The 25,574-nt window shown below is 40.6% G+C and overlaps 1 protein-coding gene across 2 annotated transcripts in view; it reads left to right on the plus strand.

Annotated features, from left to right (window-relative positions):
* dachd (dachshund d) overlaps positions 1-25,574 on the plus strand; it is a 149,862-nt gene that overhangs the window by 68,755 nt on the left and 55,533 nt on the right. For both annotated transcript variants that reach the window (XM_066686318.1, XM_066686319.1), the window contains exons 2-3: positions 5,217-5,332; positions 19,050-19,211. In XM_066686318.1, the coding sequence (XP_066542415.1) occupies positions 5,217-5,332; positions 19,050-19,211 (278 nt within the window). The remainder of the gene's footprint in view (positions 1-5,216; positions 5,333-19,049; positions 19,212-25,574) is intronic.

Here is a 25,574-nt window from a genome sequence, read left to right on the forward strand (position 1 = left end):
ACCTAATGTTGCTTTAATGGTAATTTTTCCTTTTTGCTCACTGTGAGTTTCATGTGAACATGATTATCATCATCACTTTCTGTAACAGCTATATCCTGATCAATGACACGGTGGGTTCCAAATCTACCCAGAATCATTGGGAGCAAGAGAGAAACAAGCACATTTCAGTACCTTATTTTTAACCAAACTAGCTATTTATTTGGTCAATCCTAAATTAAAAATCAGTCGCCTGTACGACATTATTCTAAGCAAAATGCTGGCTTTTGAATGCAATGAGATGCAGGTGTAGCAGCATTATACATATACAATGGAGATGCACTTAGTTACCTCATGATATTTACAGTATAAAAATTGCAACACTCATCTGAATCTGCAGATTCTAGTATTGGCTAATGTCAGTTTTGCTTGATTCTGGTCAGTCACACCCAGTTATTATTATCTGTCTGAAATTGGAGTCACAGTCTATAATTACAACCAATATATTAGCCCCGTTTTCCGTTTGTGCATACACTAATGCATTTTTACTTTCTCATTCTATTAAATATACTAAATATACGCAGTGGATAACTACATTCTATATTTTGGAGTTTCCTTTTCCAAAGAATCGACCATGAAGCATTCATTGTAAATACGTTTTGCATTAACTGTTGTAAATGGTTGGGATATTTGCATATTTGTGTTTACAGCTAAAGTTTTTTTTAAACTAGCCAGACTTTCAGAATATTGGTTGATTACTGTCACAGTCTGTCTAGGAATTCCATTTCATTCCTTCCTTCCTTGGGAGTGTTTTCCTCACTGCATTTGCTCCCGTGTTGTATATGAGCCGTAAAGGATCTGGTGAGTGATATTCCGTAAGCATGTCCTACTGCTCCCAGGCTAAACGCCTCCTTTGTTCCCCGCTCCTGAGCTCTCTCTGGAGCTAAAGTTGATGTGACATTTTTGTCCATTTGAGGTTTTTCCTGCTTTTTGTGTTGTTGAGGGAGAGTGGGGGGGGAAGGGGCTTTTACCATCACATGCCCTCTATTGAGGTCTTTCATAAATAATTCAGCCCTGTACGTTGAAAGTGATGACAGCAAAACTGTCTGCAGATCAAAGAGGTGTTTCTGTGGGAGCAGGAATTACATTTCAGGACTTTTCTTTTTTCCTCTGGGCCGAGGAGCTTGGGTTTGTTGCCCAAGCCTCATCTGTGTGGAGTGTCTTCTTGCTTCTGTGACATAAATCTGATAAAGCACTATATTAAAAAATGCAATAGCATTTCTGAAAAGTCCCCATGCTTTGAGGAAGAAAGTGCAAGCTCATCTCTAGGATGGGTTTTAAACATTCATAACCCTAGAGATGTGGTATTATCTGAGCAAAAGCAGCAGAAATGGGGACCTTGATACCTGCCTGTGACCTAAAGCAGATCTAGTGGTAAACAGCTGGTCTTCCTGTGGTTTGTCCACAGACATAACCTTTCATAGCAACTGGTGCCTGTTCTCTCAACAAGGAATGTGCTTCGGTACTCGAGAACTTGACTGGCCATGCTAGATGGATATTTTGTATGATTCATCACAGGAAGATGAAGAAAAGCTACAGGACAACAAGTCAGTGAACTGTAGGTTTAGCGCATATTTGTGTATATTTATGATACAGGAGATGTCTCTCTGGTACTAAGAATCTCAAATTAATAAGTTGCCTTATGATATGAACTGATGAATAAAAACAAATTTCAGATATAAAGACATGTTCTTTAAAAACAATCCACCACTCTTAGTTTTGAGCGATGTGGTTGTACCTGTCAGTGCGATGTACTGTTAGCCCCTGAGTCTGAAATGCTGCCTTGGCTGCAGGCCTCTAGTACGAACAGTGGCCAAGGTGGGCTCGGCAGAGTGTTAAGTCCTTACAGTGTGTACCAATGTCTAGAAATGTTGTCTAGATGTCATAGACATGTCAGTCATAGACAGTGTTGAGCTTGCACATACTGCACCGATAATTTGTTGAAGTATGTGATTGAGAAGTTGCAGCCAAACCTGATGTGGTAAAGAAACTGTGAAAAGGAAGCCCTCATTACCACACAAAACTGAAACTGGAATCTAATTTTAAATAGTTGAAACTTTCAGTCAAATCTGATGAAAGTTTAGATATTGTTATGTTTTGTCAAACCTAGCAACAGCTACTAAAAAGTAATTTGCACAATCCTTGAATTGTCAATATGGGAGTGATTTTACTGTACTATTAATGTGAATGTTTCTCTTTAGTGCTTCAGTGTCTAAATAAAAAACTATCCCTCTGAATGAGTGGTGTAAAAATTGGTGTCATGCAGTGTGGATTTTCTGCTGTTGTCTTTTGTTTTGTGGGGAATGGGGATATGGTATAAAGCTTTCAGAGAGCTGTGAATGGCCTTAGGCTCTGCGTTATCATGAAGAGCTGAGGCTCGCGGCTGCCGCCCCAGCTCTGAGTTTATGGCTCGCCTTGTTTTAGCGAGTGGAGTGAAGAATTTCCGTTTCAATTTCATGCCTGTCAGGAATAAAACATGATAAAATGCAATGAAACACAGCTCATCTGCCCAGTCTTTAAATGGGCAAAACTGATGCACATGATAGAGTACAATGGAATGTGAATAAGTGAGCCTTAGAAAGGCCTTGTATGACTGCCGGGGAGAGGAGGGAAAAAAAAAAAAAAGTCTTGTCTGTGTAAATGAGAGTCTGTTTAGTCACTGGTGAACGTATTGGAAGTCAGACCTTGACTCCACAAAGGCTTCATTCAACTTCTGATTCACTATTTAATGAAGGTGATAGAGAAAAGAACAAAGCATGGAAAGGATCATAGCTTACGAAATGATGTAACAGCATTCCTCCCCAGACTGTATTCGTACTGCAGCCTAATTAAAATGCTTTTACCTCTTTCTCTGTAATTCAAAATTCCTAGCCTTTTTTAAGGTGCAACCCAATTTATGGGTGATAAACAGTTCCCCCACTCGTTTGATAAGATGTCTTAATACAGGCATGTATCAGCACACTGGTAAGTCACTGACAAGACTACAGTTACTCGTTTAAAGGTTTTTAAATTTAAAATTACAGCTTCTGAATCATTGTGATATTCAACTTACATTTAATAAAAATGTAGTGCCTCAGTTGTTGCTACTCCAGGCTCAGGTCTGCGAAAACTGCACTATGCAACCCATTCAATTCAGGACAGCGCTGTGAAAGTTAATTACAGTCTAGCAGTTTAACTGAGGCTAAAATACAGGAGCCCTTGTGGAGCCATTTCTAAATATTTGTATATGTGTGAGTGAGTAATTGAGGGAGTTATAAGTCCATTTCATGAGGTGCATCACATCAAAAAAGCATTGTTTTTCAAAAGTCTATTGACAGCACGGAAAAATAAAAGACACAAGGTGACATATCTACAGTTGATCTGTCCATATGAGCAACACATTCAGAAAAAGAGAAGAGAAACCTGAAGAAGAGAAACAATAAGAGCATATGGACATTTATGCTGATCAATTCTCCCAAAATATACAGTATTTTCTAAAATGCAGCCAATACAGAGTGATCCACATAAACCTTTCTGTGTTGATTGAGTACAGACTGTGGCAGGTGGCAGTGGGTAACGGCATTGTGTGAACACAGTCGAGTTTCACCTTGAGTTGTTTCTCTTGACGCGGTAGAGACGTGTAAATAGTGAGTTTAGTAAGGAATGATGATTAGTTGGTTAAGCTGATATGTAATCATGTGTGTCATGGCATCAGACAACACCGCTGAATTATTCTTTTGAATCCCCTGAGGTCTCTTCAAGACCCCCAAAGTTAAGAATGCCGTATCGTATTAGTGGTGTTCCCTTCATTATAGAAAACGTGGAAACGTAATGTTTCAATAAGCTGTCTGGAATTCTGTTTTTGGTACACTGACAACCAAAGCAATGAGGCATGGACTAAAATGACTTAGCACTGAGATAAAGTGAGTGTTTATTTTTACAGAAGTGGAACTCACTTATCCAGATTATATTTTCATATTTCATTGTTGCTTTTAGCCTGTTATCCACTTTGTTTGTAGCAGATATTTGAAGATTGATGGGGTGTTTCATAAAGAGACTATTCAGTACAGCACACAGATTAAAAACATATGTAAACATGAAGAAAAAACACAGCTTTGAGCACCAGCGTTTATCTAATAAGGATTTTAATTAAAACCAATTTGAACACTTGTTTAACAGACTTACTGCAGTCATTTTTTTTACTTTAAAAATATACAAACTCCTAGAGGAAAAAAAATGCTGCATGGTAATACTTTTAAAAAATGCTTCTGTCAATTAATGTTTTATCTCCCCACCTAATGCTACAGTGAGGTATTTAAGGTCAGCTAGTCATGGGCTAATACTAGAAAACATCTGAATACACAGATAGGAAGCAAAACTAATGCACTGCAGCTCTACTGATTTAAAATGTGGCTATTGTTTTTAGAAAGGGTGCACATAAGTGCATTCACTGCCGTAATGAGCGAGATACACTTGAAAATCAGCTTGGAGGTGCATTTTTTACCCCCCTCTCTCTCTCCATCAGCCCAAGCATGTTCTGTCATTAATCATAGCGTGATCGTGGTCACTCATTTGGAGTAATAAAAGTTTCCATCATGAACGTACAACAGGTCTGAATCATTCTGTCACACCACCTTCCAGCTAAGCTCTCGTATTAAATCAAGCAAGCAGAACATTTCCTAAGGCAGCCATTGCCTTTTAATTTCCTGAAGAACCTTAAAATATCATTCATTACAAGAACTACACATATTTGGCTTTTAAAAGTCTCATAAATCAATAGTGGCCTGACTGCAATAATTAGAACAAGTTAACATGTAATTTCCAGGCCGAAAAAGCCGCACGCTCAGATTTTAGCATATGCAAACGAGGCAATTCAAATAGTGTGGGGATATTAATACTGAGGAGCAGGTAACGAGGTGCAGGCCATGAATTATGCATCAAAAAGTGGTTGATCTTCAATAAAGGAAATGAATTCGCCGTGTAATCTAATTAGTTATGGAAGTCTATTATGTCGCGCTGCAGAAAGCAACTGTCCTTGAAAAGAAATTTATTTACAGTACATGTTAGCTCTTTGGAATGGAATTGCATTGTGGAGTGGTCTGAATGTTAACACTAACCTCCTCTCCCCACCCCCCCCCCCCTCGTTCTCTCATTCTCTCTGTTTGCCCCACCCTCCCTCCTCCACTTCACTTTTGTTTTAGCTCAAGACCTGGGAGGCCTCCGAAGAGGACGCAGAGTGTTACATCACCAGAGAACCCTCACATCATGCCCCACTCGGTGCCAGGCCTTATGTCGCCAGGAATAATTCCCCCTACAGGTAACATTCTCCCACCCCCTCCTCACCCCCCACCACCCTCTCTTCTCCCAGCAGTCCCCACTGCCCATCTGCTAAATGGCACGCTGCTAAAACTGACAGCAGCACCCAAAATACCAGTCACAGCAGTTGACCGTCCACACCACAGCCGCCTCGCACCCCTCCCCGACGACAGAATAAATTGGACTGAAGAGTTCTCCTCTCTCAGATTATTTCGCTGGATGCCGCATTCTGCCCTGAGTGGATTTTAATTAGCCCGATTAAATCCACTCGGCTGCTATATGTACATAGGCGGCGGTGACGTTAAAGTAAGCTTTATCGCCACCAGAATCAACAACAACAACCCGTCTGTGCCTTCACTTCCCCTCCAGCAGGTTTTATTACAGCAGAAACGCTTTTGTTCTATTCGTGGCTAGTTTTCATTGTGGCAGCTTTGATGTTGTGTGTTTTTTTTTTTTAATGCATGCATGAAAAGTCACCTAATTTGCATAAAGGAATGTCATTTATTTTTAATTTTTTTAAATAAATAAATGATTTATTATTTATTTTTAGTCATCTTTAATAAACCTCAGCCATTAGGCCGTAGTTGACTCTTCCCTTGCAAAGCGCTAAACACATTTTTGCACCTCTGTGACAATTACCGAGTCTGAAAAATAAAATCAGCTCGCAACCCGTTTAGTTTTCACACACCGTTTATTGTGACTGTGGTTTGCATCGCAAAGATGAAGGACCGTCTTCTCGTCAAGGCAAGTTCTTTCTTTGTAATATTTAACAGTTGTATTTGTAGTTCTGGAGGAGCCACACAATAGGCAATCTTCAATAGTGGCATGGAGACATTTGTGAAACATTCAATTTGGGGCTAGAAACACCCCCCCCCACCCTTTTGTCTGAGAGAGGTCAGTCTATCAGTGTCTCATTTGGAAAAGGAAACTCAGAGGGCAAGGCACTCAGGACGAGGGGCTGCTGGTCCGCTCTGATTTAGCGCAACCCAACTTCAACCATAAAAAGAAAAAAAAAAAAACACGCCCCCTTTGAAATACATCCCTGCCTCTACACCTTGACAGAGACTCTGATCTTGACATTTCAGTCAAAACTTTTGAAGAGGCAACTTTCTTTTACAAGACCCATACATTTGTGCACTGAGTAACTTTGATTACCTTTGATGTAAACTCCTGAGAGTAAAAGAAAAAATAATCAGATTGGCTAAACAGAAATAGTGTAATATTTAAACATCACATATTAAATATAATGTTGCAGAAAGGCTTTAGAGTACAGGAGGATGTTGCAGAAAGGCTTTAAAGTACAGGAGCAATGAGACACAATGCTCACACTGAGAATAACAGCATGTAGCAGTTTGAGTCCATCACTCATGTTTTGACATGGCCAGTGTTCAGGTTTAAATCCTACAGAGAATATTATGTCTTAAATGATATACAGAACAGCATGAAAATATGAAGCAATACCAACTCTTCATTCTGTAATAAAACAATCTGGAAAGGAAATATCCTGTATTAAGCTATTTTAAGTATTTCTATAACTCTTGTGAAGCTCTTGCAAATTAAGTTATTTAACGAGTTTGGCTCATGCAGAGGAGAGTACCCTTCAGGTTTAGGATAGGGCTGTATAAACTTAGCCACACTTTAGGGTCTAATTTGCTTAGCTGGCGACGTCATGTGCGCCACGACATGTGTCATTACACAGTTAATTCATTTTTTTATGAACTGTCAGAAGCAGTTATAACATGTGCCGCGTCATTGATTGGTCGCGTTCTGCGAGTTCCACATGCGAGTGCCAAGTGTTTGCTGTTTCAGCGTGATCGAGAAAAACACGCCACGAGTTTCACTTTAAAGCTCGAGCTGGAGACGCTCCTCTTGCTGCTGGATTGTTAAAAGCAGGTCCTGCTGTTTTACACCATGCCCCCCTTCAGTATTGATCAGGCAACTCCATTTAACATGAATTAGACAAGAAAAACACAGAGAGAGAACACGCCCCATGATGTGAAGCACTGAATCCGACAGATTCCACAAACATCAGAGGAGGAAACCTGCCGCTCACCCCAGGCTAAATGATCCACCGTTTCATACGCTGTAATATTCATATTATTTGCATGTTGGTTGTTTCAATTCCTCTAACTTAAAATTATCCTTTGACTGAGAGCGCTGACAGAATTGTTTTAATCTTGTGATCGCTATTTTAATAGAGTGCAGATATATGATGCTATATTAAGTTTTTAAAAAAAATAATATTATGTATTATAGTAATATTATATATTATTCAATGACATCTTACTGAGTCACCTAAGTTGAGAAGTTTTACCTAATAGCACAGAGCTCAGGCCTGAAAATGATTATTCAAAAAAAAAAAAAAAAAAACCATTAAATTACCACATTTCTGTCACAAAATTTCTTGTCAGCTAATAACTGTGTAATAACACATTGACAATATATACAACAACATTGTATCCAGGACTGATGTATTCACTGATACAGATTAATTTAAATGCTACAGCTTGTGGGAATCAACTTTAAATGTGGTAATTACATGTAATTATTGATGTTCACACACCTGTATATTTACATAAGATGTAATGCTGTAGTCCATCTGTAACTATGTATACACCGCACATATTAACAGTGTTACGTAATTTCACAGTTATTAAATATACATATGAATTAAATTAGGACCAAATCTACAGATTCTTCATATTGTCCAGTCCTAGGCTGAGGTCGGGAAGGTCGAGGGAGATGCTTCTGTGTCTCTGCTGGAGAACATGCCTTCTTTAAATGATAACCATTTAGATTGGGAAGAGACATCTTAATTCTCTCCGCTTTGGCTTTATTAAAACAATGATGAGGCGTTTGGCCTTTGGAGCGGATGTGCTTCTAGCGACTTCACTCCCAGTAGCATTTCACTAGCGGATGTGTTACAGGTCTTCCTCCAAATCCTATTATTTGCTCAGGATGGACGCGTTGCACTCATGACATCTTCTGTTGCTGCTACTTAAGCTAGCGGCTCCAAATGTAATTCGTGTACCGTGTTCCATAGATGTGGCTGTCAGCTCTCTAATGCACACTGCACTGCAGGAAATGAGCCCCAAACAAGCCTCAATACAAAACAATTCCCTGAAAGAGTGTTAAGACCCTGTTTTTTTTCTTGACTCACCCAGAATGGCATTGTATTGCCATGTCATTTATTAAACACAACAGGACCAACGACAACCCTTTTAACCACACTATGCTATGCCACTTTGGGCAGGTTGCATAAATGTAAGTGCAATGTAAATGTAGGGTGACCTTATGCTAGTGCTAATAGTTGCTTTGTTGTTGCGTTTTGTTAGCTTCAGATGTTCTATGCCAAATGATCACCTGTCCAGCAGATACAGAGCAAGGTCGACATCACTCTTCATGCCCTTCATCCACCTCAGCTCTCCTCAGTGTTGGGAAATGACAGTTTTCAACATCTAAAGTTGCTCTAGACCTTTTTTTCCCCCAGTTTCTGCTAGCACTGGGACAGTAATCTCCATAATGATTGTTATTACTTAAAACCTATGCTGAAAAAACATTTGTAAAGCACTTTGAACTCGAGGTGAAGGCTTCAGTGTGTGAAATCAGAAAAAATAAACTGTGAAAGGACCTTGTGACTAAACTTTACACTGTAATTATGCACAACAAAACACTGCTGATAATGTCCACTCTAATGTACCTCTGTGTAAATAAAGAAAGACCAATATTCCTAATATTCATGCACAGAATGCTCATGCTTAATACAACATATGGATGAAAAGGTAAATTCTACACTGTAGCTATAGACAATCGCCAGTAAAAATATAATTTCTATTCTTCCAGCTTTCTGGAAGAGTTGTGGTCGTTAAAATACACTAAACTACACTAAAAATAAATAAAAAGCTTTGAAAACAGGGAATATAAAATAAACACAACATAAAAATGTACAGTTGGTTACGTGGTTACAGACATTGAGTGAATGAATGAAGCTATGAAAAGAAATATATTAAAATAGTAATTAATTAGGTATCATGATGTACATTTGAGTGCCCCAACAGAGAGACAGTGAAAAGTACAACAACAGTGTTTGGCACCGTCTGCCTCTGTAGGCTATACTTAGGTAAAAAATGATGATTCCAAGTAGAAGTACAATTGATGAGTTAAAAAATTTACATGAAATCAAAATAGCTCAGTACAGTAGCTGAGTATATTTCACTATATTTTACAATTCTTTTAACTTTGAACTTTTAATTTGAGATTAAATTATAAACCTCAAATTTGAGTGACAAAATGCAAGTTAAAAAAAAAATAATAATAATAAAAACAAGCCTTGTGTTATTGGTAAAACTAACCAGTCATCCACTGACCTTTATCCATTGTATTAAAACTTGATTTTGCTACAGAGTTACAGCTCTCTGCTCTGTTCAGGTAGCACAAAATAAACGTCTTACAAGTTGATACACCTCCTCGTCTTAATTGGTTGTTCATCATGGACCAAATCATTTGTTTCTTCCACTGTTTACAGAGCCTGGGGCTGCTGGATGGTTCCTGCTGTGCATGTATATTGTTGACATCTGTTCAGAGGAGAATTTTGCAAGTTGTTACAAAAATATAAACCCGACTTGAAACAGATGACCCCACCTTTATAGCTTCTAAGGAAATTGCAGTTATAGTGGAGGAGTCTGCAGCAGAAGGCGTAGCATTCCCGTTCATTTGTCAGCAGGCATTAATGAAAGACTGGACACCAGCCCAACAGTGTGAGGGTCTACTCTAAATGGGGTTAATGAAATGTTGAGCCCTCTCAGACCTTTACATATCCCCTCCTTCCAGATGCAAGATTAGTCTGTCATAAACACATCAGTCAATGCTCTCTCTCTCTCTCTCTCTTTCTCTCTCTCTCTCTCTCTCTCTCTCTCTCTCTCTCTCTCTCTCTCTCTCTCTCTCTCTCTCTCTCTCTCTCTCTCTATCGTCTGTCCCCTGTATGTCAGAAGCTTGGTGCCATGTGTAATTGATGGTAAAATCGGTAGCGATGCAAATGGAGTAGCTCAAGTGTCTTCGTTTCACTTTACTCCGGTCCTTCTCCGTCCAGCCAGCCTTGTCATAGCCCTTGTTCACTGTATCCGATTAATCCCACCAACCCTCCCCCCACCCCATAACAATGAAATGGAGTTTCACTCTTCCGCCCCAGCGTTTGATAAATATAGTGCGATTTGGCTCCACTCTTCATTGAAGGCTGAAGAGGCGGCAGATAAGCCTATCACTCGTGCCACTAAGTCAGTCTTTTGTGTACTGATGTGAAGTTAATCTGATCTTAATTTAATTACACTATTAGTGGATGGGGGCCACATACTTTGGGTATTTGTTAGGAGAATGTTCTGACATTGCACAGGTATGGGGCAGCTCGCATGTTAATTAATAATGAACATTCTGACAATATGCAGAGGCATGACAGCGTTAAGCCAGTCTGCTGCTGGTTTCCTTTGCATATTAATAGATCCTTCATTATTATTTAATATGACAGCTGCTTCAAGGGCTAGGCTCAGACCCCCATCTCCCATTATTTGCTGTTTTGGTGCACCAGGGCGACAGTACCGTGCAATTCTTTATTTGTGGATTCGCTCCCCTCCCCTCACTTGTCTCCCACCCGACATACAGTACACCTTGACTGTTTGTTTATGGCGCAGAGATCCCTCCGTCTGCAGGAAAACAGACGCGAGGCTCACCATTTAAAGGTGACTTTCAAAAGTCTAAACAGTGCGATCTCTGCCATTGTGGCTGTGCATGCTAATGAGCGCTAATGAGGAAGGTGTGGGACGAGCTCGTGCCACGTTCAGACGTGCCGGGGCACAGAGAGTGGACTTGTTGCCGAATGGAAAGCACATTGTGGAAGGCTACTATGGGAGAGAGCTTGATTTTTACTTGAAGGTAAATGGAAGCATTAACGTTTTAACATAAGCCACACATCACTTTTTACCATTTTACCATTTCAACAATGGTTCAGTTGTACACACATAGCTTGTTAAGTCTCTCAAGCATAAAAGCATAAAATGAATGCTGGGTAGAAGAGTATATACTAGGGTTGTTGATTGAGGGAAAAACAAAAAAAAATGAATCGCACAAATTGCTGATGTTAATCGCAATATTTGTTCTTAAGATTGAGGCTTTTAATAATTAATATTTTTAAATGTAAAATAAAAGAATGTATTTATTTGTCTGTGAGAGCGAGAGAAAGTGAGCGAAGTGGAAGAGTGAGAGTGAGAAATAATTATGATATTTAGAATCAGTATCACTTTACTGGCCACAGAGCATGCACACAGAAGAATTTGTTCTCTGAATTTAACCCAATCCATGCAGTGAAGCACACATGCTAGTCAACACTAGGGGCAGTGAGCACACATGCCCAGAGAAGTGGGCAGCCCTAGCCATGGTGCCCAGTTGGGAGATATGTGACTTGCTCAAGGGCACTTCAATCATGACATTCAGGCTGTGGGGATCGAACCGGCAACCTTCCGGTTACACACCCAGTTCCCTAAACACCAGGCCACGGCTTTAACACTGGGCTGAGCAGCAGTGGAACTGGTCTATACAACAATAAACATCATTTCATACTGTGCGCTGGACTTTGTGATTCAAAATGTGTGGCTGAATGCTATCAAAGCCTCAATGAAAAAAAGGAACTAGGTAACATTTGACAGTTTTACTCCTGGTCTCGCCCTACAGCACTGTCCTATAATCAAGGCTGGAATTGGGGGGCAGACATAGAGGGGGTGTTTCCTACCCTCCTCCAAAGGTTTTTATACATAGTGCAGTTTCTGCAGTGCTGAGCCTGGAGAAACAACGACAGAGGCTCTGTTCGCCCTGTTACAGGTCAGTACAGCATTACAATGATTTGGAGCTGGTGTTTTAATGTAAAAAAATACTACCTAGTGTTTATTTAATTTCAGTACTAGCAGGTGTCCACACGTTTACCCTGCTAGTGTAATTCATCAAACTCGGTGTATCACTCTATCACTGAGCGTGCTGTGTGAACAACTATCTATCTGTCCTGCTCTTTTAGCTTCTATGGCCACATGGTGATGTCGTAGTTTGTTACATGCTGAGGTGAAATGTTGTGGATGTCTGGCATCAATTTATAATGTGTTATAATTCAATTACACCAGTTATAATTTATTTACTTTTAAGATTTTGCATATATAAACAGTCACTATTCCACTCTGTTTTAGGTGTTTCCTGATGAGTTTTAGGCTTAAGCTACACATTTTGTGGATTTGGAAAGACACATCTTCTGAGTACTGTATATAGAAATTAACTCAAGTGTTTGATGATTTTGATGAAATGATTCAGGGCATGCAGCCCTTGTAGACATCATGCTGAGCACTTCCCCAGTCTTTAACTCTGTTTAAAATGCCAGTGTGTATGTTAGCAGTGCAGATGTGAGAATTCTTGCCTTGCACGCTCGCAGCCCATACTGCTAAGTCGGGCTAATTAAGCAGAAAATTATGGTAATCTGTTTATCGATATGATTCATACCTGGAGGAGATTTCATCTTAGGATGTTTTAGCGAGGTGATAAATGAGGTGAAGAGAGGCTTCAGCTCAGATCTGAAAGTGTGTTATCGAAGAAGGTGAAAAGTGAAAAGTAAAAATGTCTTAACTCTGGTTGAATGCTTACATTCCTCACATAAAATTTTCCCAAAGCTGATTTCAGTTTGCCCTCACCCTCAAAACACACACACACACACATGTACACACACATACAGGTGTACATGCAAAAATTATAGACGTGACTTGTGGGGACATTACATAGACTTCCATTTATTCTGCGGAGACTTAATGTAAACTTTTCCTTAATTACCACTAGCTTAACCTAGCCCTGACCTTAAGCCTAACCCTGACCTTAACCCAAATTTAAAACGTTTTCTCCTTAAAATATAATGATGTACATTGTGGGGACCAGCTGGCGGTCCCCACAAGGAAGAAAGGTCCCCATAATGTGATATATTCCTGGGACAAACACACACACACACAGTTCCTTATTTTTTTCAGCGGTGCATATCATTTCGAAAACAGTTGACTCTGGCCGATTATACATAAATGAAAGCTGACCTTCACGTGGACCGGGGGCCACATTCATTATGTGGAGGGGTAGATCTCTCTCTCTCTTTCTCTCCCTCCCTCCCTCTCTCACTCTCTCTCTGGCATGCATATGCAACAGCGGCAGGCTCTAGCAAACGAGAGCAGCCACTTGGACACCGTGTATACGGTACGTCAATATGGTCCTGATGTATTTGAAAAAAGCAAACAAGGCCGAGAAATGAGATGCACCTTCAGACCAACTGCCCGCTACCATCTGCCCATCAGCTGCTGGGTTGGTGTGAGGGGGGGTGGAAGCAGGGTGGCGTACTAATGCCACATGTTTGATTTCCCCCACCACCACCAAGCACTCCCCCTCCCCCATACTCAGCCTGCAGATGCAAGAGCACTAATGGCTCCACTCAAGTCTTGTCAGTGAGACGTGACAGCTAAGTGATGATGGATTTACCAATCGGCCGCATCCTCATGGCCCGCAGTGTCCAAAAGGACGGGCACTGCGGCCATTAAACGCAAGCCACACTGCACTTGTTTTAAGCTAAATTATAGTTTGGGGGGGTGGGGGTTTAAAGCGAGCTGACACATGAATATTGGCCTCACAGTTATCTTATTTTAAGCAAGTGAATAGAATATACCAATCTAATCTCTTGCTTCAGCACCTGCCCATTGGGTCCCATCCAAAGTGTTTCTCCAGTCACATAGTTTCCTGTACTTTTACTAAGCATGGGGAATGTTTTAAAATAACTGTCTGCTGTAATTGACTATAAGAAAAAGTGCAAATATAGTCCTTCATGTATTCAATAAGGAGACATTGTCATTGAGGCGAAGCAAGCAGTGCTGAATACTTTGTTAAGTATGAGTGTGTGAGTGAATGAGTTACCATGAGTTACCACTTCCATGAGGTGCTTCACATCTAAGAAGGTTATTCATTTAGGACATAATTTTATATAAAATATTTTATAAATACATAAATAATACTTTACTCTATGTAAGAGGGGCAAAGGCAAAAGGACCTAGGTGAAATAGAACATAGCTCCAAATCTGTAGCTTGAAAACCATTATAGCTGACATGTTAGACCCCTTTTCCACAGGTTAACACAGATTCTTGGGACTTAAAGGATCTGTCCCAAAACCTAGTGAGCTGTCTTCATTGAGAGCTTTTTACGTCATAGTGTATGTACTCCCAACACTGTCGCAGTTTTTATATGCTTTAAATATGCTGTCTACTGAGATACCTTAATCTGGCTGTATTTTTAGGCTGCATTGAAACATTCCTCAGCCATCTAGGCAATCCCATGATGCAGTGCAAGTCTTTTTCAATCTTCTACCAAAGCAAAAATATTTATAATTGTGATAATGGGAAGACTAGAATCAGTGCTGAGGTGATGCTAGCCACTGAGGTAAGTGAACACCAGTTATGTGCTGTTGGCAGGAAAAAGCCATGACGCAGTTGCTCTCTAAGTAGTGTGTCTCAATAATGTGCCTCATGTGGATAGACGTCCATTAGAATGCTGCCTACTTAAACAGCTGCCTGCATAGTCAGTGCCTACATAGTTAGCATACTAGGTTTGACAATGAATTGTCTGTGACACCACAAGGATGTTAGCACATTAGCACCATATGCCCCCTGTGTATTTCAACGTTTTTGGGTTCTAGGCACTCCCAATACATAGATGTATGCGCACAAGCACTGAAAAAGTCAGTTTAAATGTGAGTCCTCTTTAAAATTTAGTGCAACATCCATCTGATAAACTGTGCTTAAACCTGGCATCTTTGAGTGACATGAGGAAGATAAGACACACTCATTCTTCTCAACAAATTCACTGTGAATCCTTCCAGTGTGAGAATACAACTCTTTAATATGGGTCTAAAAGATGTGTAAGAAATACTTCCTGAGAAAATAAGTAGGCAAAACAAAATGACAGGTCAATCAGAGAGGTTGCTGGCGTTCACCAAATAATGTTCCTGCAACTATGTGGCTCCTACTTTAATAAGAGTGAAAATGTTTGCTGTTACCAGCTTCAACCAACGTCTAAGACTGGACTGCAAATCTTGAAGAGAATTGAAGCTGTAATAAGTGCAAATTGTGGACAAAATATACTGAAAAAAACATCATATTACACAGAGGAGTAGTGTATTGTGGGTTTTTTCCCTGTTGCTTGAAAATGACTAAATGACTTGTATTTATAGGCAACATCAACTATTCTGGGGAAGTACTTTTCTCTCTGGTTTGTTTCTGTTCAGAAGCTCCACATCTTTTAAGGTGGAATGGTGCTTTTGAGGAAAAAAAGGAGTGTTTGTACTTACTTGGCTGTAAGTTTTTAATCACTGTTTGAATTACTACAAAATTAAAAACACATTTGTAACTCGAGTTGTTTAGTTCTGTAGCATTTTGGGTCTGTGTTTACTTTCAAGCAGTTAACTGTCTCTTGAATTTAGAGTCAGTTCCACATTAACTAATCTGAAACAACAAAATAATTCAATATTTCTCACATATGGAGTAGGAAAAGAGTAATATCCTCATCTAAGTTCCTGCTTTTCAATGTATGGAGGTCTGTTCACTGTCTAAACACCTACAGATATCGGACTGAGACACCTTTATTTTTACCCATTTACTGGAATTGGGCTTTGTAAACTCATTAAACCAATTTCCAGCATGCAAACAGAATGGAGAGCTATCAAAATGGTGAGAATACATCATCTGAAGTTTATAAAAAAAATGAATATCACATTTTGATAGCCATTTTATTATAATTTAAATAAAATGAAATAAGTGAAAGGTGGTCTCAGATTTATACACAGTTACTTATAAGAGATCTAGATTGCATATAGTGGTCTTAAGCATCCCTCAATGTTCAGTCACTGTGAGAGAATTCTTGCTCAGCTGCTCTTTTTTTTAAATACGTGCAAGGCCATTGTACTATAAGCACATTCAGTAGTGCATTTACTGTATGTATGAAAGGAGACAGAGATCACAGCATTCAGTGAGCAGCGCCCGCGGAAGCTCAGCTTTGATTCATCCATTCACATCATTTCATTAATCTCAATTTATGAATTCAAGGCTTCTTTCAAGGCTCTCTCTTTCAGTCTCCGCTACTCGCTCAGGTGTATCGAAAATGACAAAATGACGACAAGACCGCTCTCTCTTGCTCTCTCTTTCTCTCTGTCTCACTCGCTCTCTCCCACTTTCTGCTGTGCTCCTTTTAACTACATTAAACATAATGGAGCTAACTTTTTAATGCAACAGGGAGCCAGGAGAATTAGAATCACAATGTCCCCCACTCTTCTCCCTGTCAGGGTAACAATGGCAGTGGAATCAGATCAAAATTTATATTTGACGTGTATATCATCGAAATCTTCCCCTCACCCATAATACATCATATGCGCCCATGAGAAAGAGGGGTTACAAGCATTTGTTTAGCGTCAGGAGTCTTCACACTGATCTTAGCTGTTTGTTTTCACTTTGTCATACATCCCCCCGACCCGTTTATTTACAAACAGAAACCATGGCAACATGTCAGTTCTGATATGTTATCCCGGCTCCATCTGTCATCATCAAAGCGCCGCGGCGTCAGCGGCGTATTCGGAGAGACAGAGGAGCGAGGAGCAGAGAGAAATAAGAGAAGACGGCAATGACAGTCAGATTTCCAGCTGAAAACACATCTCTGAGTGATGCCCCAGCTGTAGACGGAAAGACGGCAAAACTAGCAGCGGTGATGAGGATCCTAATGTTCCGCTCTGGTTAGGAAGCATCCAGGGTTTCTCCACTGACGCAGAACCATGCTTCCACCATAGACTGGGAGACAAGGAAGCATCACCACTGCTTTTCTATATGATCGTCTGTCTTTGTTATCAGTGCTGAGCTGTAGAAATGTGACTGAGCATCTCTTCCATGCATTGTCAAACATGCCGCCTGAGGACTGTAATGAGCACGCAATCAGATTCCTGGAGAAACCAGTCTGTTCCTGTGTACCTACATGTCACTTACATCTCTCACTCCACACCTCTTCCCAAGCCTGTGATGACAAGCTACATGTCGTCAGACGAGTCCCCATTCAAGTCCACTGGCCAGTTGCTCCACTCCAATGTAGAGGCCTATATTTTCACACAAAACCAGTCAAGCTCATCTTCTCTTCTCAAGCTCTTCATAGCTATTAATACAACTCAGATGTGTTTAATTGTATTATTGCTGTCCAAAGAAATTTCATGATGAATGGACCAATAGAAATGCTCCAAAATTACTAGGAATAAATACTTTTTTACATAGACATTCATGTCAAATTAAGTTTTTTCCTTCTCCTGTAAGGTTACTATATAGGGGGTGGTGCAGCAGGTAGGTGTCGCAGTCACACAGCTTCAGGGACCTGGAGGTTGTGGGTTCAAGTCCCGCTCCGGGTGACTGTCTATGAGGAGTTTGGTGTGTTCTCCCTGTGTCTGCATGGGTTTCCTCTGAGTGCTCCGGTTTCCTCCCACGGTCCAAAAAAACATGTTGGCTACTCAAAAGTGTCCATAGGTGTGAGTGTGTGTCGCCCTGTGAAGGACTGGTGCCCCTTCAGGGTATGTTCCCACCTTGCACCCAGTGATTCCGGGTAAGCTCCGGACCCTCCGCGACCTTGAACTGAATAAGGGGTTACAGATAATGAATGAACTAATGAATGATTGATCTACTTTGGACAAGAATCAACCTTAATGTTAAAAACACATACTTGTTTCTACACTCAGACTGTAGTCTGCCTGTGGCCCTGCATACTTTGTTTGCCCACTTCCACCCTGTCCTTCATTAGTCAGTGACGCTGACATAGACATGGTATGTTAGTATGTGTTGTGCTGGTATGTGTGGATCAGACACAGCGGTAATACCTGAGATTATCAACACTGCATCAAATCACCGGCCACTCTGATAGACACATCATATGGTCCACCTTGTAGAAGTCACAGACAGTAGCTAATCTGTTGCTGCACAGTTTGGTTTAGTCATCCTCTAGTCCTTCATCAATGGACACATGCTGGCTGGATATTTTTGGTTTGTGGACTAGTCTCAGTCCAGCAGTGACACTGAGATGTTTAAAAACTCCAGCAGCACTGCTATGTCTGATCCACATGTTCCTGAACAATAAACATTAAAATACCACCACCACCAACTTGTCGGTGTCATTGCAGCACTGAGAATGATCCACCCACATCATACCTGCACTGTGGTGGTCCTGTAGAGGTCTTGATTACTCAAGAATGCCACAAAGTATGCAGAACAACAGTTGAACTACACTTCAATTGCATGTATATGGTAAGTGGAGCAAATAAAATGGACAAGGGGGAGCTTTATTATTACGGCTGATCTGTGTATATGCAGCAGTGCTAGATTGGATCTATTTCTCTTGATAGAGTTTAAAAACAAGATCTTAAATTTTATTTGCGTCATCTTTGTCATAAATGTATTAAACACTGGAGGTCATGAGGTTGGAATTGAGTACTAGTTTAATAAGAAAACTGTGACTTGAGGAATGAACCTCTGCAAATGAGTATCAACATGTCTCGAAATGTCCTTGTGAATTAACCTGTTTGCAACTTTGTTTTTTTTTTCTGGGCAGCATCCAATTAATTTCTCTATGGATTATGTTCCTTTCTTAGGCCTCACAGCTGCAGCAGCCGCCGCAGCAGCTGCCACCAACGCCGCCATAGCTGAGGCCATGAAGGTGAAGAAGATCAAACTGGAGGTGATGAGCAGCTACCACGGAAACAACACGGCACATGGCGCAGACTGTGAGAACGGAGACCTGAGCTCCAGTGTGGGTGAGTCACGCTCCATCACACACACTCCCACAGGTCAACAACAATGCAGCACAGCTTTCCCAGACCTCTGCTAGATTACTGTTAATCCTGAGTCTGAGATTAGTCTAAGGGCAGGCTGAACAGGTGTCTGGTCTTCATTGGCCTTGTTGTCCTTCTAGAAATCCTCTCTGAATTTCACAGTACAGTGAATAATTTCTCTGGGGATTATTTTGCCACATACAACCCTGAATGTATCTTTCCAGCATGAATAGATTTTAAGAAATTACACTTTAGGCTAAAAATAATGTGCAAAATAATGTCTCAGGCATTAGACACCCTATCTGAAACCTATTTCAAGTTTGATCTTTCTGTGAAGAAACTTTTTGAATTAGTAAACATCTGGTTTCAATCTCCACCACTGTGGATAATTGTGACATGGTAGCTTTCTGCACAATTGGCTAGTTCAGATCAAAACACCTTAACATCTTAAACATGTACGTTATCTGAATTTTGAAAATGGTGGAAGAGACATGACAGATTGGCCACCCACTCTAATACCAGCCCATTATAATATCCAGGACCTGAGTCTGGATTCATGGACTGGATTTGACAGTCATTGCTGATAAAATATACACGTAGTTACATAATTCAATAAATTCTGTATGGAGCGGGTGGGCCATTTGGTGAAAATATAGTACCACAATACTTAATAAAAAAATCATATTACAATATTTCATATTTATAACATGAAATATGAATAAATTACATGTAAGTACTGCCACTTTAAAATAAAACTCAACATTTTGTAAGAAGTGATTTTATTATCCAAAATTTGAATATTAATATTTTATTGCACCTAAGCCTGATAAACTGGTCAAATTTAGCTCTGTATTTCATGAAAATTACAGTTGCTCAGTGTTATTTTATGGAAAGTAGTACATTTTCATCACATTCCACAAATATTTTATTTTCTTACAAATACAAATGCATTACTGATCTACAGTTTAGGATCTGCACATTCTACCAAATTTCTCCATTTCATTCAGTGAAATAACAGTGCTATTATCTATTTACACCACACTTCTGTTATCACCTACGATAACGACTACCTCTAAGAGTTAATGGTTAACACACTGTGTTTATACCGGGTGAAACGTTCCTGGACTAATGTTGTCTTTCCTTACGTGGAGATGTAATGTGTCTCTAAACAATCTGTTTATTTTGTTGTTTTCAGATCCATAATTACCAGGTAGCCCTCCTTTAAAATAGCAACACATTAAATGAATCCGTGAGCACTCAGCTAATAGCTATTAAGCGAGCCTCTAATTAAATTTGGTGAGGAAAATTGGTTTTGAATGTCCCCCGTTTCAATTAATAGTTTTTGAGATACGTTCGTTTTTTTTTTTTTCTTCCCTCTTTGCAACATTACTTAAAGCCATTTCTTTGTGGAAATCACACTGCGGTGTAAAACCACAAATCCATTACAAATGATACCCTTAATCCCTGAGCCGAATTACGCGTGCCATTTCCACCCTGAATATATCCGCCATGTGTTTAGGATTTCCCAGCTGCGTTTGACACCAAGCATTCGGCCCAAACAGGATGCGTCCTGGAGCTGATTGAAACAAAGGCGAATGCATGGGTGCTGAGGTCATCAGTCGCCAGCCAACAGCTCGGGCACAGGGCTCCGAGGTCACTGCAATAGAGATAAATGCGAATCGGAATAGGCAAGGCTGTGGCAATGAAGCTAATAAGAAACTGTTTTTATCTTTTTACAATTTAAATTGTAACCTTGAGCACGCCTGCTCCCAGAAGAATAATAATTCGGGGCCTGGCGGTGGAGGGGGGAGAGAGACAGAGAGTGAGAGATTGAGAGAGCGAGAGCGAGAGAGAGAGGAGAGGCATTAGCGACTGTGAGTAAAATATATGGCCACGACGCCTCTCCAGCCCATCCACAATCAATTGGATTCTTTTACTTTAATATTTACTCGCAGCGATGAGATGCTAGTCTGCATGGTGATGAACAGTCTGCCTCTGGCGTTTGAAGGTGACCTGTCAGCACGTCTGGACAAATCTCTCGCTCGCAGAAATGTAGAAAATAAATCATTAAAGGCGGGCAGGCCTCTCATTCCCGGATTTAAATCACCCCCAGATTTATGATTTGAATTAATGCTTCGTTTGGTCAAAGGAGCGTTTGGCCGAGACAAATGATGTTTGGTACTGAAGCCATCCTAATATTGATTACTGGATGTCTGTGCAATCTCTTGTTTATATCAAGCACTCTCCTGTGACAGGGGCGGCCAATAGGAGTCACCCGGATGATAAGAGCAGAAAATATAGCCGGCTTTATTCAGCCGGCCAGGGGGGAGCCGCCGCTCCTTTCAGCCTTTAATTGCAACATAAATTAGGTTTTTAAGTGAAATAGACAGTGTTTTCCATTCTTGTCTCCGAGCGCATTTTCTCGCCACACAAGATCATTACTGCATTAAAACAGAAAGGTCATTCCGCCAGAGGTGGGAGGCATCGAGCACAGCCTTACATTTCAACAGAACTTGCACCAGGACTAGTAATTTTTATTCTTAATATTCTTATCATTGTTCTTATTATTTAATCCAGAAAAGGGAAATACATATACATACTCTCCACCGATATCTACTTTTGGCCACACATTGATTTACTTTTGTGGGGTTTGGGCCTTGAATACCTAATATGTCCTGCTTTCAAGTGCATTATGCAGCTGGAATCCACTGCCTTAAATCATCTGACAGATATAGCAATGACTACAGTAGTGGGGAACTCTGCTATGCTGGGCGCTGAGAACTGGGACGTGACTTCATTCTGCTGGAGAGCAGCTGTTTCCATAACCTTTTCAATGAAGGCTTTATTACTGTTAAGTCACATGAAGCTCTAATTATTTTCAGTATAGTAACAGCAGTGTTAATGTAATAAACCCCTCCCATATTACTGCAAACAACAGCAGAGTATAAGAACAGTTTTATATTTCACTGCCAAGTGTTCACAGGACGTATAATCCTCCCCCTTACGTTCTCCATTTAGAAAGGTTCCTTTTTGATGTAGATCCCCTGCATTGTCTGGGTCTTGTCTGAGACGCAGACAGGCTGAGGCAGAGTGTGAAGGACATTCTGTTCTCCTCTGGACTTGGATTGCTTGTGTTGTCTTTGTTTTGATGTAAATTGAACAGACTAATGTTCCCCCCTCCCTGCATTAAATATTCAGCACAATCACCCTCTCCTTTGCATTCGGTATTATTAATTGTAACAAAAAGAAAAAGAAAAGAGAGAGAGAGAAAGAGAGAGAGACAAAACATAAAGAGCCTGTCCGAGCAAGAGCCAAGCAGCCAAACATCCTGAGTGATTAAACTGAGAGCTTTGATTTCTCCACAGTCCTTTATACGGAGGTGACGGGGGAGAAGGAGGGGCAGCCCCCCACCTCCACACACTTCACTGTACAATGTGGATTGTTCCATAGACTCGCAGGAAATGCCACAATTACAGATCACAAACCAAGCAAAACATGTGCGACACGCTGCCCGGGAGACAAATAAACAGCCATTCCAGCCTTGCCCGTAGAGTTTGACCTGAACCAGAACCTTCATCACGCACTGGAGAGATCCTGTCAGCCGCCTCCTAACTAACACCTGCCCCTTTCCAGCACAGGGACTCCACTTTTTTATTATTATTTTCTGCTTTTAAAGTGGAGAAAGGCTGGAAAAACAAAGACAGGCTAAGTATATGGATGCTCTGGGCTAAGGAAAGGAAGGCGGAGGTGAAAGAGAAAACCGCTCCCCGTGGCCATCGGGTGCCATTTTGCATCTGATTCCTCGCCACGGCAACGTTAATGGACCTTAAATCCTCCCCATAATTAGATGGGGGAATTGTGCGTATCACCAACCAGATGATGCTGCCGTAATGAAATAAGCGACGCAAACTTAAAGCCTGCTTTTTGCCTTGTGTTGTTTTTATTTATTTTTTATATGTATATTTATTTATTTTCCTTTCCACCAGTTTAGCAGGTTAGCCCAGCCCTGGCGTTGGGCTGTCGTGGGCCGAAGGGAGAGCCCGGCGCGTTGGGGCCAGTGACAGGTGTCTGTGGCAGAGACAGAATTAAAAGAGAAGTGAAGGGGGGAGATGATGGGTGGCCCTCCCACCACCGACGGGGTCAGGCGCGCTAATTCCGCCAAACCTCCTTCTGCTGGAGGAGGCCAGGACTCCAGAGATGGATCTGTAGTGAGACCGCAGCTGTAAGCGTGGAGGAGCTAATTGGTCCTTATCTTGCTGTCCCATTCATCTTCATTTTTTACCAATTACCCAGCATTATCTGTGTTCTCGGTTGGATATGGGAGTTAATCCTTTTTGGTTAAGCCGTTGGTGCGCCTTGCAAATTTCCACTGGTGGAGTGGAGGGGGAGGTGAAGAAGTCACTGGAAACAAATATTAAAAAAAAAATAAATAAAAAGAAAACTAAAGAAGAAGAAAATAAACAGAACTTGGAGAAAGTTCCCATCATTACAGGAAGGGATCAATGAGAAGAGACATCATTGAAAGAGAGAGAATGCGAAAGAGACAGAGAAAGAGAAAAGTGGAGAAACAAAACAAGTGGGAGGAGAATCAATTATTGGTGTTATAATTCAAGCTCTTGTTTGCAAACGTAGCAGTGCCATTGATTAAGTTGTTCCCATCGCTCCTGCTATTATTGACTTCTTAAAACCATATTTTCTCCTCATCAATGGTTTCAGATTTGCGGCTTTACCAATAGCAGCGCTTAAAAGCTTGCATTAATTATTCAGCACCCTGCCAAAACGGGGCATTAGTCCTTGGAGCCAATTTTTACTATTGTTTTACATTGTTCGTCTTTACACCAGAGACATGGAAGGCACAGTTAAAAGTTCAAACGCTCTAACGTTCTGGGAATGGTGCCCAAACTATTGCAAGCTTCTTCTTCTTTTTTTTTTTTTAATACAAACCCTAGCAAATTAAAATCTGTGAGGCTGGCGTGTGTATTGTACTCATTGTGTTGTCATATATAATCTCGTCAGTGCATCACCATGTCAACCACTTGACAGCTTCCTTTACCAGCAGTGATGACAGGCAGAGGAAGTGAATGGCAGCTAGGCATCTGTGGCTTACGAGAACTGTCACATCTTTTTCGAGGCAGATTTAAAAAAAAAAAAAAAACAACAACAACAAACCAACCAACAAAAACAAAAAAAGTAAACAAATAATAATAAAGTCTAAACCTGCAATGTTTATGGCAGTCTCAGCCCTCGCTCATCTGAGGAGTGTGGCCCTCTGCAATCAACCCGCACGTACATCCAGCCCTCTTTTAGCATAAAGCATGCTCGTTCGATGTCGAGCCTCTTAAAATAGCTCCCCATAGAGAGTGGATTGAGTGAGCCATGCCTACTGCTCTTTGATAGGGATCTGTTTGGTCACACACAGCACCAGCTGTCATCTCAGCCTCCACTGCTGTGATTTAATTAGTCTGTTTATGTCCTTTCTAATAATAAATCCAGCTCTGTGGAAGGACAAATCCAACAAGGATTGCTTTTTGTTTTTTCTTTTTTTTCAGCTGGTGGCCTTGCTTGGCTAAATATGGCCCATCATAGTGCAAATGCTCTCTTTTCTCAGCCTTTCTCTCTCTCTCTCTCTCTCTCTCTCTCTCTCTCTCTCTCTCTCTCTCTCTCAACAAGAGCGTTTGAGAAAATGACCCCCCTACCACCAAAGGGTGAAAACATGTCTGCTACTCCTCTGCCACCTCTTAGCCACACCGGCAGAACCCAAGGAAATGAATCATTCAGCCTTTATAAGTCACTCAGCCATGTTTTACCACAGTCATTAAGCATTTTAGAAAAGCCAAACACTAAGAGAGCCTCACCTGGCTTAGTTTACATTCCTCAGTGATGTTTTGTCTGGGTAGAAACAGCAGTGGGGCTTTTACTGTGGAAAACAAGGCTGTATGTCTGTGATCTCACCGTTCCTTTCCATTATGACTTTTATTAAAAGTCTCACAGTAAAATCAGATTCTGTTAGGGTTAGATAGAATTTGATTACTTTTTTGTGTGATTGTTTTACATTTGTGTGTGTTTTTTTAGGATGGAAAACATCCATTGAATTTTACAACAGACCAAAAACATATTACAGCAAAGAGGCTGTGATCTTATAATGGATAACATATGTTCTTGTACCTTATTGCTAGTGGTAAAATCAGTGTAACACATGGCCTCAGGTGACTTCTTGCATTTATATAATGAAGATAAAATAAAATATAATCTTGTTAATTAAAAAATCTAAACTATAAACACAGCAATGTTAATGTAATAGACTTAAGCTATACGTAATTTTGACTGTCAAACTACAACATTATT

This window comes from Hoplias malabaricus, chromosome 12, assembly GCF_029633855.1.
Source record: "Hoplias malabaricus isolate fHopMal1 chromosome 12, fHopMal1.hap1, whole genome shotgun sequence".
NCBI classification, from domain to species: Eukaryota; Metazoa; Chordata; class Actinopteri; order Characiformes; family Erythrinidae; genus Hoplias; species Hoplias malabaricus.